This window comes from Mastigoproctus giganteus, chromosome 14, assembly GCF_048544385.1.
Source record: "Mastigoproctus giganteus isolate SK-2022 chromosome 14, ASM4854438v1, whole genome shotgun sequence".
NCBI lineage: Eukaryota > Metazoa > Arthropoda > Arachnida > Uropygi > Thelyphonidae > Mastigoproctus > Mastigoproctus giganteus.
In genome coordinates this window covers 118,114,336-118,134,212 of record NC_143588.1, presented here as the reverse complement: position 1 = coordinate 118,134,212, position 19,877 = coordinate 118,114,336, and the positions used below count along the sequence as shown (strand labels likewise).

The 19,877-nt window shown below is 36.5% G+C and overlaps 1 protein-coding gene across 2 annotated transcripts; it reads right to left on the bottom strand.

Annotated features, from left to right (window-relative positions):
* Window positions 1-10,702: 10,702 nt before the first annotated feature.
* LOC150075671 (uncharacterized) lies at window positions 10,703-19,206 on the bottom strand. 2 transcript variants are annotated; one of them, XM_090388951.1, is made up of 2 exons: window positions 18,570-19,206; window positions 10,703-11,134 (listed from the first exon to the last, which is right to left on the bottom strand). In XM_090388951.1, exons 1-2 carry the CDS (start codon window positions 19,163-19,165, stop codon window positions 11,128-11,130), a joined length of 603 nt encoding a protein of 200 aa, XP_090245077.1. In that variant the 5' UTR covers window positions 19,166-19,206; the 3' UTR covers window positions 10,703-11,127. The 2 variants fall into 2 exon arrangements, with proteins under 2 accessions (XP_090245077.1, XP_090245079.1); XM_090388953.1 differs by having other exon boundaries at window positions 18,574-19,206.
* Between the last annotated feature and the right edge of the window lie 671 nt (window positions 19,207-19,877).

Genomic DNA, 19,877 nt, shown 5'->3' with positions numbered 1-19,877 from the left:
ACAATCTCGGTATGTGAACAACATCATGACAGGTGACGAGACTTGGCTGTACTATTACGATCTGCCGACCAAGGCTCAAAACAAAGTTTGGGTCTTTGATGATGACGACACACCCGTAATTGTCAGAAAATCCCGATCTGTAAAGAAGAAAATGATAGCTGTATTTTTCAAATCGAGTGGAATTGTGGAACGTGTCGTTTTGGACACGCAGAAGACAGTCACAGCTAAGTGGTATACTGAACAATGCCTGCCTAAAGTCATTGGATCTATGAAGAACCTGCGGCCAAAATCAAGAATGGACACCTGGTACCTCCATCACGATAATGCTCCAGCTTACCGCGCCAAAGCCTGCACCGAATATTTGACCACGACAGGACTGAAACTTCTCGAGCACCCTCCCTACAGTTCAGACCTTGCTCCCTGCGACTTTGCACTGTTCCCGCATGTGAAAATGAAGCTAAAAGGGATGCGGTTTTCCAGTGATGAGGACCTTCTACGGGCTTGGGACAACGAGTGTGCTTTACTCCCTAGTGAAACTTGGCAGAACTGGTTTAAAGATTGGTTTCGGAGGATGGAGAGGTGTATTGAATGTAGAGGAAATTACTTTGAAAAAATTAAATAAACAAAGCTGTATTGCAAAACTTTCCTAGTACCCTTTGTACAAGACAAAAACAAAAATGTGGGTGACATGATTAGCAGCATTTCTGCATGTAAATATCAATTTTTGGCAATGGCTAAGGATCCCAAAGAAAAAAAAAATTCGATCATTTTGCAAATATGCAAGATCATTTGCAAAAATATCTTATTTTTGAATTTAATAGTGAGAAATATGTTTCTTAAATTGAGAAAGTTGTGGATGATTTTGAAACCAGAGTCAGTGATTTTAAAACAATTGAAGACATCGTTCAATATATTTCTTATCCATTTAATGTCGACTTAGATACGAAACAAATTGCAGAAAAAAACGCTGAGATTTTTCACATGGAGAAAACATTACTTGAAGACGAAATTATTACATTACGAAACGATATCTTCCTAAAAGCCAGATCAACAGAAAAGACTTTTGGATGTTTGCCGAGAAAAGTACTCAAATGTAAAAAAATGCAGTGAACTTTTAAATTCCTGTTTTGGTTTCACCTATCTATGTGAATCGGCCTTATCGTAATTGAAACAAAGACGAAGAATTGCTCTACTCTTACGGATTTGCGTACAGAAGATTCTTTACGGTTGGTCTTATCACAGTACATCCCCGATTTTGAAAGCTTGGCGACATGAAGACACAAACTTCACATAAATTAAACATTTAAATATGTAAGAATTAAAAAAAAGAATTGTGAATTGTATTTAATTTTAAAATTCATAAACATTTTTCAATGTGTTGATTAACTTTTCTTGAGATGGTAGATCGCTGCACATTTTGAAAAAAAAAGTAAGATCACATCACATATTAATTTGGCTACCCCTGCTGTATATTATTGTGGCTGAACTCCAGGACATGGATATCTCCATTGCGGTCATGGTCTGAAGAACGGGGTGCTTGTTCTGTCGAGTTGTGATTGGCTGATTATTGGGAATGCGTAATTTGCCTCATTTTGCATTTCTAATTGTTTGATTTGATGCAAATTCGCTTCAGGTTTTAGCAAGAAATGCGAAATTATCGTGATGTTGTTTAGTCGTCGTTGTCATCATCACTCTGTTAGGAAAGTTGGACTGGAGAAAGTAAAGTTTCAAAGAAAGGAAATCAGAGTTCCAAGTGATTAGTGGAGTTGGAAGTACGATAGAGATAACAGATGAATTTGACAGAATGTGGTAGAGAGATTTTAAGCCACAGAAGCTCGAAAAGAGATTCCAAATTATTAAATCTCTGACAGGCAATATCGGAACGGACATATTAACAAGTATCACCTTTGAAGAGAAAAGAATGAGCAGTGGCTGAATCAACCAATAAATGGGATTCTGTCAGAAAAAGTACGTGGGGTTTGGCAGAGTGTAAGTGGACATCATTGAATTAGAACTCAGTCCACGTATATTTGTGAAATGAACAAGGAAGTGTTTGGATCTCTTCACAGATAAGTTTTTTGTTATTTTGACAATATGTGTATTCAGCGGTAAGAAAAGGTGGGACATGTTTTATGAAGTAATAAAATGTTTTGTATGGCATACACATGACAAGAGTACACCCAGTGCCTTGTCATAACATGGCCTCGACAATTCCTCCCCACACATACACTATCGGACTCCTTCCACTATCTAGCAGAGTAGAGGAAGTGAGATTATACACTAGCTGATCCAGAAGCAATAGGTTTGATCCTGTGGACTAGCTAATGGCAGGCCTGCAAACACCGTTTTAACTTGAAAGCAGCAATAATGTAATTTTTTAGTATCTTTGCAATTTTTAACCATTCTTGAAGCAACTTGACACTTGCTATTATTTTCGTTCTTTTGTTTTGTAAACAGGTTTATATAATTTAGAGCAGTGGTTCCCAAACTGTCCTCCACTGGGAACTGTTTGCGGATCCCTTTGGATCCACAAAGTTCCCAGGGGTCCATGGATTTCTGCAATGGCCATTTTGAATTTTAATTAATATTTTAAACAAAATCTAAATATCGTTAACAGTCTGGGTGTCGCAACCTACATGAGAATTTGCCCACAATCACTCTCAACTTTATAGGACTTTTGTGAGACGAAGAAAGAACACCATTGTTCACACTAGTATCCTATCAAGTACGATTGATTGTATACTCAAATAGTGACATTTTATTATTCAGTTATTTTCTGACTGTCTAAAAAAAGTATATTGTAAATATATAATAAATCAGTTCTGAAATATAAATTTTTAACGTTGGATACCTATCCGTGAGCCAAAAAGTTTGGGTAAACACTGATTTAGATAGATGTTTTGAATGAGAAAAGGTTCAATAAAATGCAACTTGATTTCCGTTCTTTTTTTGAATTGTGCATCAGCAGACATGTAACTATAGACATTTTTGTCACTGTGTAAATTGTTCACTTAGAAACAGGGACATGCAAAGGTACTTGGGGAGGCCCAGATGCAAAAGGGATTAAGAGGCCTCATTTATTTATGTTGGGACTTTGATGGCTCTCGACTTGGCCCCCTAGATCGGGGGCTCTGGTGACATACCCAATGCACTTCCATTTGCATGGCCCTGCTGTAAAACATTTTATTCTTCCTAAATTATGCCAAAATCGGTTATCTTTACAACTTGAAGTGATTGGCAGGTCTAGCTCCACCAACTGATTCCTGGCATAGGCTGATAATCATTGTGCTTTTCAGAGTGAATGGCATTTTTCTGACTCCAGCTGGCAGAAATAAGATGAACAGGCAGGTGAAGTGTGTTTTTTTAAAATACATTTGAGATCTGGTTAGTGAAATATTGGTTTTATTAAAAGTGTTTCTCAACCTTTTCGTTACTGCAACATGATGTGAAGAGGGGCCTTTTCCACCTGGTGTAGGGAGGACACTGACAATACCACTGTGCTACCACGCTCTACTTCTAGTCACAAAATTTCCATGGAGGGGAGTGTCGTCTAAGGAGATGGTTTTAGGAGAATAATTTAGCCGTGTTGTGAAAAATGCCCGTGAAAATTCATGGGCATCTCATTGATGATGGGAGTCACTGATGAGACTCAAACTCATCGCACCATTCTCTATTATAATGCTGCTTTCCTGCCCATCAATTAATTGGGCAAATACACTTGAATTATGGAATACGTTTAAGAAAAAAATCACAGAAGCCACGAATGTCTAAGTAACTTTAAGAAAATATTGCAAGATGCCAAAATAGATGACTGCAGAGCTAGCCAGTCAAATAGAGCAGAACACAGAGCAATGAAAACTACAGAAGCCTGCAACATGGCTTTTTAAGGGTAAATGATACTTAAACTTAGTAGACTACTTTGACAGTTATTCATGAGCTGAATTTAAGGAATAATTCAATAGTTTATTTGGATTTTAGCAAAGGATTTTACTTGGTCCATCATGAGAGGTTACTATATAAGCTTAAAGATGTTGGGATCACTAGTGAGATTCTAAGATGGATTGTTATGTGGCTGCACGGCACAAGTCAGAGGGTTGTCATTAATGGATATTCTTCAGATTCACTTAACATTGGGAGTGGGTGAATAATTCAATAGTTTATTTAAGGAATAATTCAATAGTTTATTTAAGGAATAATTCAATAGTTTATTTAAGGAATAATTCAATAGTTTATTTAGATTTTAGCAAAGGATTTTACTTGGTCCATCATGAGAGGTTACTATATAAGCTTAAAGATGTTGGGATCACTAGTGAGATTCTAAGATGGATTGTTGGGTGGCTGCACGGCACAAGTCAGAGGGTTGTCATTAATGGATATTCTTCAGATTCACTTAACATTGGGAGTGGGGTGAATCAAGGATCGGTTCTTGGACCACTTTCTCATTTTCATAAATGATTGATGAAAGGATAGGTGCAATGTAAAAATTTGCAGATGACGCAAAGATTGGCAGTTGTTAATGACCAATGCCAAGCAATGCTCATGATTTGAACAGACTTCAAACATGGTCAGGGAAGTGGTAGCTATGTCTTAATGCTGCTAATTGGTCATTAGCTGTAATAATGATAAATGGCTGGAAGTCAAGAGAATAGATTTTAGATGGATAATATTCAGGAAATATAGTTACATACTGAGGAGCAATATTCCTATTGTTTGAAACATAAAATAATGAACCAATGCATACTCCCCACCATGACTTATGGAAGTGAAACTTGGGCATTCACCAAAAGAATGGAAGAGAAGCTGAAAACTACACATCGAAGAATGGAACAAATTATATTAGGTTAAGACTTAGATAAGAAAACACATGGATTAGGCAGCAAACACAAATAAAGGACATTCTTATCAAAACTAAAGAACTGAAATGGACTTGGGCAGGACACGTAGCTTGAAGACATGATGAAAGATGGACTAAGAAAATAACAGAATGGTACCCAAGAGGAGTTAAAAGAAAACCTGGAAAATAATAGTTGCCAGAAAGACCTTCATCCTGCAGTCAATTGAAAATAGCTGATGATGATGATGAATGCAAAGTCTTACACTTGGGGAATAGCAACCCCAAAATAAATTACACTTGGTGGGGTTGAATTAAAAACAGTAGAGAAAGAAAGGGATCTGCAAGTTATAATATGGACAGATATGAAGTTTTCTAAGCAGCATAATCAGGCAGCCCGGAAAGCCCATGATGTCCCATCAATGATTTATTGAACATTACCATGTACAGATTGGGAGGTCATTGCCACTGTACAAGGCAATTGTAGGACCACATTTGGAATACTGTGTTCAAGTATGGAGACCTAGTTTTACAAAAGGCATTGAGCTTCTTAAAAGGGTCCAGAGATGGGAAACTCACATAGTAAGATCTGCAAAAGGAAGACTATACAAGGAAAGACAGATTATGTGGGCTACAGAGCTTGGCTACCAGACACCTTAGAGGTGACTTGATTGAGCTTTATAAAGCTCTGAGAGGGATTAGAAAAATGAACGAAGACAGAATTTTCACTGTTATAAGGAATTCCAGAACTAGTGGACATATATAGATAATTACAGGGGAAGGTTTCGACTTGATTGTAGGAGGTTTCCTTTTACCCAGCAAATTGTTGATTGATGGATCAGGTTGCATTCACAGGTAGTTGAGGCTGACAGTTTGAATAAATTCAAAAATCAACAGGATAGTTACTTATATGAAAAGAGAAGCAAATAATTTGTATTTCTATCTACTCGGTTTTTTTTTTTTTGCTTGATTTTTAGGCCAGTGCAGCAAAAGCCTGTGACTTACTTGCACTGTATGGCTATTACTATTATTACTATGTGGCAGGAGCTTGGTTTTGCCAGGCCACCTATTCCAAAATACAGTTAAAACTGAATTCGATCCAGTGGGGCATGCTCTTTTCTATTCTCAGAGTCTGTAGAACACTTCCCACAAATGCAATGCAATCTCCTTTTGAATCTATCATAGCCTTTGCTTTCCCAACAAAAAAAAAAAAAAAAACTTCAGAATTACTTGGTATCTAATAAAATTTAAATGAAGATCTTAAAAAGAATCCAGATGCTTTAATGAGCTAATTAGTATCCAACAGACCAAATGGAACACCACCCCACTTGAAGCTGCCATAAAAAATTCCTGCTCAATGTGACCTTACTTTCTAAAGCAGTTAAAACCTGGTGCTCATTAAATATGAAAACTTCCTTTCAGGTACACGAACATGGCTCCCTCAATCAAAAACTCCATCAGCTTGGCTTGTATCACACCAAGCTCTGTCACTGCAGTAATACAGAATACAGAGTCACTGGCTGATTAACTTTGCAATCTACAACCGATCTTAGGATGAAGCTCCAAACTGACATTCCAGATCTCTTTCATGAGCATGAGGAGTTGCTCCTAGAGTATAAAAACCATCTTTCAGCTCCTTAGAATCAATAGAATCAATGCCGAAGTAGCAAACCAAAATAGTCCACTATATGCACCTGTGTAAGCGGGACATCAGTTTGCCTCTCAATTATCTTGAATGGCAAAACATGTAATTTCAGAGAACATTCAAGGATTTCTAGGTAGTGATGGGTTGCACATGAATTTGTTTAAGCATTATGGTATAAAAATTAGCTATATTTACTTCTATGGTTCATATATACAAAAATTTTCATTGGACTGATCTTAACGGACATAAGTATGACTTCTCAATTATCCTGGATGATAAAACAAGTACTTACTGAAGAATCCTGGGATGTCTTTGGAGTGTTGGGCAAATTATGAACTTTGTTAAAGCATAACCGTATCAAAAGTAACTTTACTACTTAGATGGTTTGTGAATATGAGAATTTAATCTTATGGTAAGTATATCCATATCTCTCTCTCTCTCTCTCTCTCTCTTTATTATCCAGCAACCACAGGTTTTTTCCCTCCTCTGGAATGGGCCTCCAGAGGATCCTGGCCTACCTTCTGGCAACACCAAGTGGGTCAGAGTCTCTTTTTGAGACAGTACATGCTCTACTAGGACTGGCCCACCTTCCCATGGTGTGGACAAGTTCCCAGAATCATCTCTCCAAGTGACTGATGCTTCTGGGTAGCCAGAAGCATCAGTCTAGAACACAACAGGACATGCACACTACTCACACTTGAGTAGTGTGCATTTATGACAACTCTTTTGTGTCATAATAATATATTGTCTTGAAAATTACCTCTCATAGTTCTTATAAGCAAATGGTTTCTTCTTACTTTTTCAAGCATCTTAAAACTGCCGCTTCGTAAAAATGTTCTAATACAAGTAACATTATTTCACAGGCAATGAGTTTTCTGTTGATACACACACTCAGATGTACTTTAAAATTTCCAGAACACTAAAATGTTTTGCATGCAAAAATAAGTCTTCTCAGAATTTATAATGGTGGTTGCATTAGCTTCACTTCCTAGACATACATTATTGAAAACTATAATTAAAGTCTCTTTATTTTGCTATTAGGCAATGAGGGCTGTTTCTACCATTGATCTTATGGTAGAATTATTACTAGATTAGTAATACAGTGGTACCTCGGTATACGTCCTTAATCCGTTCCAGATCCTTGGACTTATACCAAACAGGATGTATACCAAATGAATTTTTCCCATAAGAAATAAAGGGAAAGTGATTAATCCGTACCCATAAAAAAAAATCCTATTGTTATTGGCATATTATACATTGATGGGGTTGTATAAAATAATTTAAACACTGCTTAATACTAAAATATGTAAATACAAAAGCAATAAATGATGCAGTGCACTAAAATATACATACAAAAGCAATTACCCGTATTTTCCGGCTTATAAGACGCGGTTTTTTTCGCGAAGAAATACTCGGAAAATCACCCTGCGTCTTATATGGTCAATGTTAGCTTAGGCCTAAAGACTACCGGCAATGCATTTTCGATGACGCAGTGCCGGTAAACTGAGTTCTGAAAACTTCCCTTTGAAATTCACACAATTTTACTTAAGATTTATCTGTTGAAATATATTTTTAACAATTATCAGTGGTTACAATCTGTGGCAACAATATATACCAGTAATCTTTTTTTCGTGGAAAATTTGTTGAAATCTGAGTGATATGAATCTCACAATCAGACGTAAGTAAAAACTTGTTTCATTTTCCCATGTGTTTGCTTCCTCTATAATATGATCTCGCGCTTTTATGGTATGGCGGGCTAATTAGACTGGATCGGGATTTTTCAATTCCAACCGTCTTTTACAAAGAGAAAGTGATGACCGTATTTGTTTTAGGGTGAGTAAGAATTTCTGTTACGTTACTTCTGTCAGCTTTTTTCAGAAACAAACATTTCATTATTGGTTCAACATTTACCCAAGTGTATACCATTATTTTGAGAAAAATATATTACCGTATTTAATTTTATTATTATTATTTTCTCCAAAATATTATTTTTATTATTTTGGAGAAATATTTATTTTTTTATTTTTTTCCCCAAAATATGTGGCCAAAACTAGGGTGCGTCTTGTATGCCGGTGCATCTTATAAGCCGGAAAATACGGTAGATGAAATAAATGAAAATTTAACAAACTTTAATTTTCTCTTTTCTGTCTCTTTTCCCTAATTGAACCTGGTTGAGGATCACCAGGTTTGACATTTACTAAAAATCTGTCCAAAGAACTTTGCTTCTTCCTTCTCCTCAGGATATTTCGGAAATGTGACATTGTCTGGTCATTCCAGACAATGCTATTACGGCTTGTTTGGGCTTTGTTGGGGTGGTACTTCTCTGCAAAGTTTTTGACATCCATCCATTTGGCAAAGATGTCTTTGATTAATGAAGTAGTGGCTTCCTCTATCTCCTCCTCCGAGCCTGAAGAGAGTGTATCCATCTTAGTCTTATGTTCCTCATTCTCAAGTTCCTGCAGCTCCTCAGTGGTCAGTTCTTCCCTGCCCCTCCACTAACTCCTGCACATCACCATCACTCACATCTAGACCCATGGACCTGCCCAGAGAGACAATATCCTCCACTATAGGCACAGCCTCAAAGTCCCTTTCAGTCACTGCTTCTGGCCACAAATTCCTCCAAGCAGAGTTCATTGTTCTGTAGGAAACTTCCAGCCAGGCTTTGTCAATGAGAGATATGTAATGGACAATATTAAAGTGATCTTTCCAAAACTCTCTTAGGGTTAATTCTGTGTCATAGGTCACTTCAAAGCACCTCTGGAATAGTGCTTTGATGTAGAGTTTCTTGAAATTACTGAAGACCTGCTGGTCCATGGGCTGAATGAGAGGAGTCGTGTTAGGGGGAGGAACTTTACAGTGATGAAGTCAAACTCCGGCAGCACATAGTCCTGCAAGCTTGGAGGGTGAGCTGGAGCATTGTCCATTATGAGGAGGGCCTTCAGAGGCAGGTTTTTCTCCTCTAAATAACTTTTTACACTTGGCCCAAACATAACATTAAACCACTCGCTGAAATATTCTCTGGTTACCCAAGCCTTGCTGTTTGACCTCCACATCACAGGTAACTGAGTTTTCTGCACGTTATGTTTCTTAAAGGTCCTCAGGTTTTCAGAGTGGTAAATCAGTAGAGGCTTCAGTTTGCAATCCCACTTGCATTGCCACAGAACAAGAGAGTTAGTCTGTCCTTCACTAGCTTGTGCCCTGGCAATGCCTTCTCCTCTTGTGTAATATAGGTCCTGTTAGGCATTTTCTTCCAAAACAGGCTTGTTTCGTCACAATTAAAAACTTGTTGGGGAACAAAACCCTCAGCCTCCACAAATTCCCTAAACTCTGTAACAAAATCATTGGTGGCATCTTTATCAGCACTGGCTCCCTCTCCATGCCTCACAAAACTGTGAATGCCAGTCCTCTTCTTCTTAAAAGTATCAAACAAGCCATGGCTGGCTTTAAACACTTCACTTTCTTGGCTCGTTCCTGCCTTGTTTTTCAAAAGTTCGGCATGCATCAGTTTTGCCTTTTCGCAAATCACTGTCTCCGATACGCTATCGCCAGCACACTGTTTTTCTGTTATCCAGATTAACAGCAATTTCTCAACATGCTCTAATGTCCCTGATCTTTGTTTGGTAATTGATTTCACCCCCTTCGCAACGTTAGCAGATTTAATAACGTCTTTGTTTTTCACAATCGTAGATACCGTCGTTCTTGGCATACCTCCATGGTGATCCTAACCATTTTATTCGTTGCTTGGCTCTTCCCATTAACTTTCTTAGAACTCATGGTTAATGAATTTACAAAAAATTTACACGAAAAAACACAAAATCACGTGAAAATTCACAGAGAGTTATAGCACGGGTTGTTCACTGAATGGTAGAAACTGTCGTACTGACGCTCGTGGGCAGTCGTGGCAGAGATGCCAGAACTTACCCCTCTCCAAAAACCGAATTCAGTTGATCGAGGATGTAAGCGCACACCGTACACGCATACGCCCTCATTCGGTTTTATTCAGAAAGCCGAGTGAGGACGGGCGCACGTACTTTGCTAACGTCCGTCCTTGGTCGGCTTTTATTCGGTTTTTGGAGAGGGGGTAAGATCTGGCATCTCTGAGTCGTGGCTTTGTCTCGAGAGAGAAAAGTAAACAAGGATAGTGCGCGGTGTCGTGACTCATTTTGAAGCACGCAAGTCGTATTCCAAACAAAGGTTGTATACCAAACAAAATTTTTCGCGTCTAAACAGGACATATATCAAGTTGAACTTCCAAAGTGGACGTATACCAAGGTACCACTGTATTTAACTTTCTCCTTCCTTTCCATTATTCAATAGGGTAAACAGCTTTACCTGGCCATTTGAATGGTTCTGCCCAGTACAATATAAATGAGGTAGTCTTTATTTGATTTTATTTTCCACAGCCTAGTTTCCCACTAATGAAATGCCAATCATTTTTGAAATCACCATCTGGAGAGTGGGAAAAGTTTCACAATCAGGACAACAGTCAATATTCTAGCTAACTTCTGGTGTTGCTAATTATTAGCTGGTCTTGCATTTTGAGGCTTACACTCAAGGTATAAACTTTCGGTATCTTTATTACTTAGAATTTACTATTTCAATTTCCATGCTCAATACATTTGAAGATCAAACATATGAATTTATGTTCTAATTATGACCTGAAAAGAGAAACAAAAATAATTAAATAATGTCAATAAAAGATGTGCATTATTGTGGAATACATTGTTTTAATACTCATTGCAAATTAATAATGATACGATTTACCTGAGCTAGGAAATGTAGATAGGTATACAGATATTTAAAAGTTTAAAAGTCAAATATTCAGAGTTAAAAATTTAAAAACACAAAAAGAGAAATAAGAAAGTTTGACTATAGAGTGACTGCACTTTAGTTAGAATACTTTCTTGTATAGTGGTAAAAAAATTGTAAAGAGATTTATCACATATAAAACTATAATAAAACAGCAATGTTTTGTTATTATTCATCCATCTATGAATTTGTTCATTATTTCATTCATTAGTTGGAAATGGATACTTCAAAACCCTTTATTTCAAAGTCACCAGTTGTGGATGTCCTCATTTTCTCATTACTGAGGTTTCTGATATGAAAAACATTTTTTTTTTTAATATTTGTACGTAGGTGGTAGATGACTTTCATCAACCGGTGAAATAACACCACTTTGCTTATTGGAGGGTTGAAGTGGTGAAACCCATGTTTAGTCTCTAGAGCAAAGTTTCCGGCATCCCCCTCCCCCCATAATTCTCCTTCAACCCGTGTATAGTACTAAGTACTGTAGGTTTTGATACCTATCGTGTTTGGGGTTTTCATAAAAAAAAAAAAAAAAAAAAAAGTATTAGTATTAGCTAAATAATGCAAGAAAGCCATTTGCCACATCAGCCAATAATAAATAAATAAATAAAAAATTAAAATAAAAAAAAGAAAGATATAAAAAATAAAAGAAAACTGATTTCAGCAATCAACATGTTTGGCTAAAAGAAAACAACCTATAATCCAGTCTAAACCACTTCCCTTGTAATTTAAATTTATGGACCCTAGTTCTGGAATCATTTACAACATTGAAAATTTCACTTGCATTCATTTTACTATCCCTTGTTGCAGCCTTATAAACCTTAGATTCCCTCTCTGGTTACTATGCTCTGTAACCCACATAATCCAAGTCTTTCCTCATATCAGTTCTCTTTTGCAGATCTCGCCATGTAGGTTGCCCATCTTTAGATCCTTTCAAGAAGCTCTGACTTATTTTTAGGTGGGGTCTCCATACATGGGCACAGTATTCTAAGTGTTCTCCTGCATGGATTCCTGAAGAAGATGACCAAGTTTGGGTGTGCTGCACTCCTCTTGATGCATTTTTACGATGATTAAGAGAAGTGTTGATTATGTTAATTAATTGACCACACGATATCCTACTGTATCACATTGCAGATTAAGTAATCTATTATCAAAATTATACAATTCTAAAGGAATTGAACCACCTCATGCCAACACTTCAACTATTTATGGCTACATTTCAGGAACTCGCTGTTTCCCGACTTCGGGCCTATGGGGGATAGAACATTGTTTAAGGAGTAGTACTGCAAGTTTTTAATTTGATAATAATATTTGATTATTTACAATACAATGTATTCTAATTATACTATACACCTTTACATGTATAACTGTTGCATAATTATTATGCTTTTGCTTATTATTAGTACTATTTATTAATGAGTTTTAATGTTTATTCATTATTAATTAATGAGTGACTTAAATTATTTTATTATTTATTTTTTTTTTTGTAGTTGTTGGTGCATCAGCTTCTGTGGCCATAATGCACCTCCCAAGGTTTTTGCAGTACTTTGATCCAAGCCCGAGGCGGGATTTGAACCTGCGACCTTTGGGTTGCCAGGCAGGCACTTTAACCACCCAGCTGGCCCGGTCGGCGAATTAAATTATAAACAAAAGTTTAATATCATCATCATCAGCCATTTTCAATCCACTACAGGATGAAGGCCTCTCCAGCAACTTTCCAGTTCCTTCTGTTTTGAGCACTCACCATCCATTTACTACCCAAAAACTCATGAATTTCATCTATCCATCTCCGCCTTTGTCTTCCAGGTTTTCTTCTAGCTCCTCTTGGGTACCATTCTGTTATTTTCTTAGTCCATCTGTCATCATGTCTTTGAGCTATGTGTCCTGCCCAAGACCATTTTAGTTCTTTAGTTTTGATAAGAATGTCCTTTACTTGAGTTTGCTGCCTAATCCATGTGTTTCTCTTCTTATCTAACAGTCTGATTCCCAATATAATTCGTTCCATTCTTCGTTGTGTAGTTCTCAGCTTCTCTTCCATTCTTTTGGTGAGTGCCCAAGTTTCACTTCCATAAGTCATGGTGGGGAGTATACATTGATTGATTATTTTACGTTTCAGACAAACTGGGATATTGCTCTTCAATATGTGACTATATTTCCTGAATACTATCCATCCAAAATTTATTCTTCTCTTGACTTCCAGCCATTTATCATTATTACAGCTAATAACTTGTCCCAGATAAGTATATGACTCCACCTTTTCAATTACTGCCCCTTCAATCATCATGTCCCTTTCTGTGGCATACTTTTTCATCATTACTTTTGTTTTAGCCATATTCATCATTAGTCCAAAATCCTTACTAACTGTGCATAACTGATTAAGATTTTCCTCTAATTCTTTGGGATCGTGGCTTATGACCACAATGTCATCTGCAAATCGTAAATGGTTTAGGTACTCTCCGTTCACATTGACTCCTTTCTGCGACCAGTCTAATCTTCTGAAAGCTTCCTCGAGGGCAGCAGTAAACAGCTTCGGAGATATTGTGTCTCCTTGTCGAACTCCTTTCTCGATTTTAAATTTCCTACTGTCTTTGTCTAGTCTAATAAAGGAGGTAGCACTCTCATATATTTTCTTCAAAATCATACTATATGGGGTATCTATGCCTTGTCTTTCCAGTGTCCGAAACATTGCCTTATGCTGTATGGAGTCAAATGCCTTTTCATAATCCACAAATGCCAGGCATAATGGTGTTTTATATTCATTTGCTTTCTCCATTAGCTGTGATATTACGTGAAGGTGATCCATAGTTGAGAATCCTGTCCTAAAGCCAGCTTGCTCTTTCGGTTGATTCTCATCAAGTATTCCTTCTAATCTGTTAGTAACGACCCTTGTGAACAACTTGTAGATGTGGGATAACAAGCTAATTGGTCTATAATTTCCAATTTCTGATTTATCTCCTTTCTTATGCAGCAAAACTATGATTGCATTATTCCACTGCTTAGGCGTCACACCTTTTCTAATGCACTTTGTGAAGAGCCTTGCCAGTTTTTGTGTTATGTCTCTTCCTCCCAATTTTAACAACTCTACAGTAACTTCATCTTCCCCCGGGGCTTTCCGATTCTTCATTTTCTTCAATGCATGTTCTACCTCATCAGGAAGAATATCGGGTATGTCGTATGTGTTGCTACTTTGCAATCCATCTTCCCTACTGCTGGTATCATTCCCTCGCTCCTTGTATAATTCTCTATAGTAGTCTTCTGCAATTTGAATTATGCCTTCTCTGCTGTTTATAAGTACACCATCGCTATTCTTCAGTTTCAGTTTCATTTGTCTTTCTGTATTACTGCTCATGGCTGCTGATTTAAATCCTTTGTTTTCCCTTAATGCTTGTTCTAATTTTCTTTTGTTAAATCTTCTTATGTCCTCTCTGAGTCTCTTTCTAATGGCTTTGCATAACTCAGTATACTCAATTTTCTCCCTGTCAGTGTTTTTCTTGCCCTTCATTTGTCGTCTTCGGTTCATCATGACAAGTGTTTCTTGACTAATTTTTTCTTCTTTGGATTTCTTTTTCCCTATAGGTTTCTTGGGCTTTATCACTTTCATAAAGTTGTAATATTCCTCGTCGATATCTTGGTCCTGAGCAGTCTGCAGAAGCTCAAACTTGTTCTTAAGTTCCAGTACATACTGCTTTTTCTCCTCCTCTGTTATCTCAAAGACCTTTGTATTATTTACTCGAGTCAGTTTTTTCCTTTCCTTTCCTACATTTATATCAAGTGTACATCTTACCATTCTGTGATCACTTCCAACATTTACCTTATTCAGGACGGTAACATCATTCACAATATATCTTCTGTTAGTGAGGATGAAGTCGATTTCATTAGTTGTTAATCCATTTGGACTCTTCCATGTCCACTTTCTGTTCACCCTTTTCTTGAAAAAAGTGTTCATTACTGACAGTCCTTGAGATTCTGCAAATTCCACAAGTCTTTCACCTCTTTTATTTCTTTCACCAATTCCAAAATTTCCTATAGTTCCTCTTTCTGCGCTGTTTTGCTTTTTTCCAACCTTAGCATTGAAGTCCCCCATAATAATAGTGTAGTGGGTTTTCTGCTCATCTAGAAGACTCTCAATTTCGGTGTACATTTCTTCAACCTCTTCATCATCATGGCTCGATGTTGGTGCATAAATCATTATAATCTTTAGCTTGTACCTCTTAGAAATCTTGAGTATTAGTCTTGACACCCTTGGTGATGTACTTTTGAATTCCAAAATGTTGTTTTTAAAATCTTTATGGACCAGAAACCCAACTCCACCTTCACTCCTTTCACTGTTTCCATTGGTGTACAGCAGATTTGCACTTGATAAACTTATAAGTGATTCATTTCTTCTTCTTGTTTCAGCCAAACCGATGATATTCCAATTCACATTTTCTAATTACTTTTCCAGCTCTAATATCCTGTCTTCACCGATGAGTGATCGTACGTTATAACAGGCCAACATTTTCATATATGACACAAATTAAACCAAGCTTCAGATCTCAGATGATGGATATTCACTTGGAGGACCAATTAAATCTAAGCTCAACAATGTTGGAACCAAGTATCAGACTACTATCTAGCATTAAGCAGTTGCAAAAAAGTCATTAAATGGTTTGTTGTCTAAGTTCATTCATTTTTTGAACTAAAAAAAAGATGAACTTTTTTTTAGTTCATCCATTTCAATTTTTTTTTGTTTCAATTCCTCATACAATAACAGGCTGTAATTAAAATTGTAAATATGCCTACAAATATATATTTTTTGCATAAATTCAATTCTCAGCATGTGGCCTAATGGTATCTTGGTTAAATAAAATATGGCCTTCCAATGTAAAAAGGTTCCCCATCCCTGGTCTAGTGGGAGAAGACAGAGTGGTAATCACTGGACACTGCTCTTCATGGTGTAATGTTATTAGTTCGGTGTTGGACCCTTGCTGTTTCTATATTTATAAATGGTATTGATAAAGGCATATCATGCTTAATGCCTAAGTTTGCAGATGATACAAAGGTTGGCAGGATGGTTAATGAAAGTAGTGACAGTATGCCTAACTTTCTAGCTCAAGAGGAGCTAGAAAGTTAGGCAGATGGATTGAGAAATGGCAATTTTTTTTTTTTTTTTTGGCTGATGCTGTATAAGCTTGCTTTACTGAATCATTTGCCACTGCTGATGTTAATGCTAAAGTGAACAGCCTGTGTGTGAGTGTCTGTATGGGTGTATGAGTACATGCACAAGAGTGAGAGAGATGATTAAGTGCTGTAGCAAACAAAACATACTCTTTCAAAACATATCTAAAATGAATGATTTGGCTTTCTCTTGTGGCTGAGTTGATTGTCTACCAATTGCCTAAACAGCATTTTACTCTTGTCTTTAGCCTTCTTATGCTTAGCTTCAGCATGAATGTTGTTTTTTCATTTGGAATCTTTACAATCAGCAAAGGCTTCATCCCCCCCCTAGTTTCTTGACAGAAACTTAAATTTTTGTGTTAAATATTTTAAGTCTTTTAAATCTTTTTAAGTTTTTTCACGTTTTATACGCTACTTATTCAATACTAGTTCATTTTACCAAGAACTGTAATATTTTTAATTAATTTTAAGAGGGGGCTTATATGACAAGTGGACCAAGAGACTCCACTCTAGGATCATATTAATGAGCCTGATGACGGAAAACAATAAGTTTTGGAAATGCTGCCATAAATAGTTTAAGTGTTCGGTACTGAGGTGGTTCAATTCCTTTAAACTGTATCATTTCAATAATAACTTAATCTAACAAATGATATAGTAGTGTAGTGTCTATCAATTCATATAATAATGTAATATTTTTACTTTATATCACATTTGGAGTTCAGATTGGATGCCAGAAAGCCATTTTGATTTGTCATATATGAGTACATTGATAATGTCATGTATATACATTCACTGCTTTCTGCATATATTATCATGATGGGCATTCTGTTTCATAAAATTATATATTGAGCCATCATCACATTTTAGTACAGTTGACTGTTTCAATAATTGGCATATCTGACTCTCGGCATCTGGAGGTATCCCTTGCTCCCTCTTTTTAATTTTTCTGTGTAACCCTCATTGCCCATAGCTATCACAAATGTCAATCAAACTCTATGTAACTAGGACAGCTGATTTCTGCAGTGATATCTTTAGCAACTTTTCCCCCTTTGTTCTGTTGTTTATAAGGCACACTACAGTCTGAAACAAATTTCCTGCAACTTAGGCACACATTCCTAGGATGACCACATTATGATGCAGTTTTGATCATAAGGAAGAGGGCCAATATCAACTAGTTAAAAGAACATTATACCTAATGATCTCTTAACTAGTTTACATTGCCTACATGATGTTATTTCAAAATTATATCAGCCATAATGATCTTAAAATTTTACACATATCTTTGTTTAAATTAAATTTACCTCATCAAGTTATATGGGCTCAGCAATCACTGCTTTTAAAATGCCTGTACAGGGCAAATCTTCCAGAATTAGAAGTGATGTGAGTTCAGAAAATTTTTCAGGACAGCAACATTTCAAAAGCACCATACATTCCTTGGCTAACTCTAATACATCTTCTTTAACTGTAAGTGAAGCATTTCCTTCACTTGTATTTATTTCATAACAGTAGCATAGCAAGCCATTTAATATTTCTGCCAAATGGAAAGGAATCCTTGGCCATGCAACTTTTATTAAGCTTTTAAGTGCCAAAAGGGTATTTTTTCTTGAAATTTCATCGGCACCATCATAAACTGACAAATATTCTAAGAGTACTCTCAATGTCCGCTTCATGTATGTAATGACATTTATGCCCATATTTTCTATGTAGTTTGACACAAATGCTGAATAAGTTCTTCTTAGTATTATACGTTGTTCCATCTCCATACTTATGAGAAGACATTTATAAACGTCACCATGCTTTTCACAATTTGGTGTTGCAACCAATCGACAATTACTCTCAAACACTTGGAGCAAAACCAGCATACATGGATGCAGCACATTAATAAGTGGTGGTTCATTTATATACAGCAAAGGATGTAATGCATGATAAACTAAATCTGCTCTTCCATACATTTTGAGTTCTGTAGGAGGTATATTATCAATAATATGGTGTAAGCATTCAATTCCAAGAATTTTATTATCAACCAGATGATGATCAACAAAGATTAATGATGGTGGTAGCACATCTGGCAAATAATCTGATAAAAAAGGATGCTTTATGTGTTTCAACAAATATCTAAATATGTACCTACTGCTAGCATTTTTCTCCCAAGTCTCTCGTGTCAATTTTGGCTTCAACTTTGCCAAACAATGTTTTGCTAGATTATGACATATCTTTTTTTCGGGTATCTCTGATGTACAAATTAATACTTCTAAGGTTGGAGCATGGCAAAGATCTAGAATGTTCCTCACAAGTGTCTTCATCAGCCCATTTGCTTGAACACTACTCCAGAGAAAATCTTCACTGTGTGTTGCACATAGAAGCACAATGAGTGTTAAGCAATTGCACAGGAATTGTCCTTCAAAAACATATGCCTTCAGTTTCGGAATCAAAAGGTTTAAGCAAGTCAAACTAAGTTCAGCTGCATCTGAAACACCATTAAAATCGCTTTTGTCACACTCTCGTTGTATTTCCTGTTTAAAATCATTTACCATACCTGTCTCGATTACTGCTTTTATCAAGTTGAAGAGAAGCGATTTATGATCACTTTTAGAAAAATCAAAGTTAAATTCCTCGGTCTCCTGAAGTAATTTCTCCAACTGCTTCAATGAAGCGCGCTTTTTTTCTATGCAACAATTATCAACAAGTTTACTTACAAGCAAACTGCACGTTTGGAAAAACATTACAGCGTAACGAAAATACGCACGTGAGAAAATTCAATATACAAACAACACACAATATACTACTCCATTGGGCATTCCGGACATGCAGCGCCGCCACAATACGACATTTCCCTATTTTTAATTTTTAAAAATATAAAACAATATATATACTGTATATATTCACGGATTTACGTAATTTTTTTTTTCAATCAATTTTTTTTTTTTTTAGGACTGTAAAATTTAAAACAACGATAAAAAAAATAATAAAAAGCAAACAATAACGACGATCACGGCACGCACAAGTCAGATACGGAGTAACAAGCAAAAAAATTGGAAAGAAGAGAAGATTCTAAGAATTTATTTATTATTGTTTTATGTAACATTAGCATTAGCAGAGGCATACGATGCAAGAAAGCAAGCATATGCAGCATCAGCCAACAAAAAAAAAAAAACGTGCCATTTCATCCCTCCATTCGTTCTAAATGCCTGTCCAGCTCAGCATTAAATTTATTTAGACTATTAGCTTCCACAGCAAAAGGGGGAACCTGTTCCAACAATTAAATGCACGCTGGCTAAAGGAAAATTTCCGCACATCTATTCTACAACTATCTTTGACAATTTGAAACTGTGCCCCCTAAGGTTCTTAGTCTGAGCAAGAGAAAGGATCCCATCAGCATTCTGCTTGCTCAACCCAACCAAGGCCTTATACACCTCAATCAGATCACCTCCCACG

Bases quoted from the DNA above. Each gene is read 5' to 3' on its own strand.
- LOC150075671 (XM_090388951.1), bottom strand. From the start codon at position 19,165: ATGTTTTTCCAAACGTGCAGTTTGCTTGTAAGTAAACTTGTTGATAAT.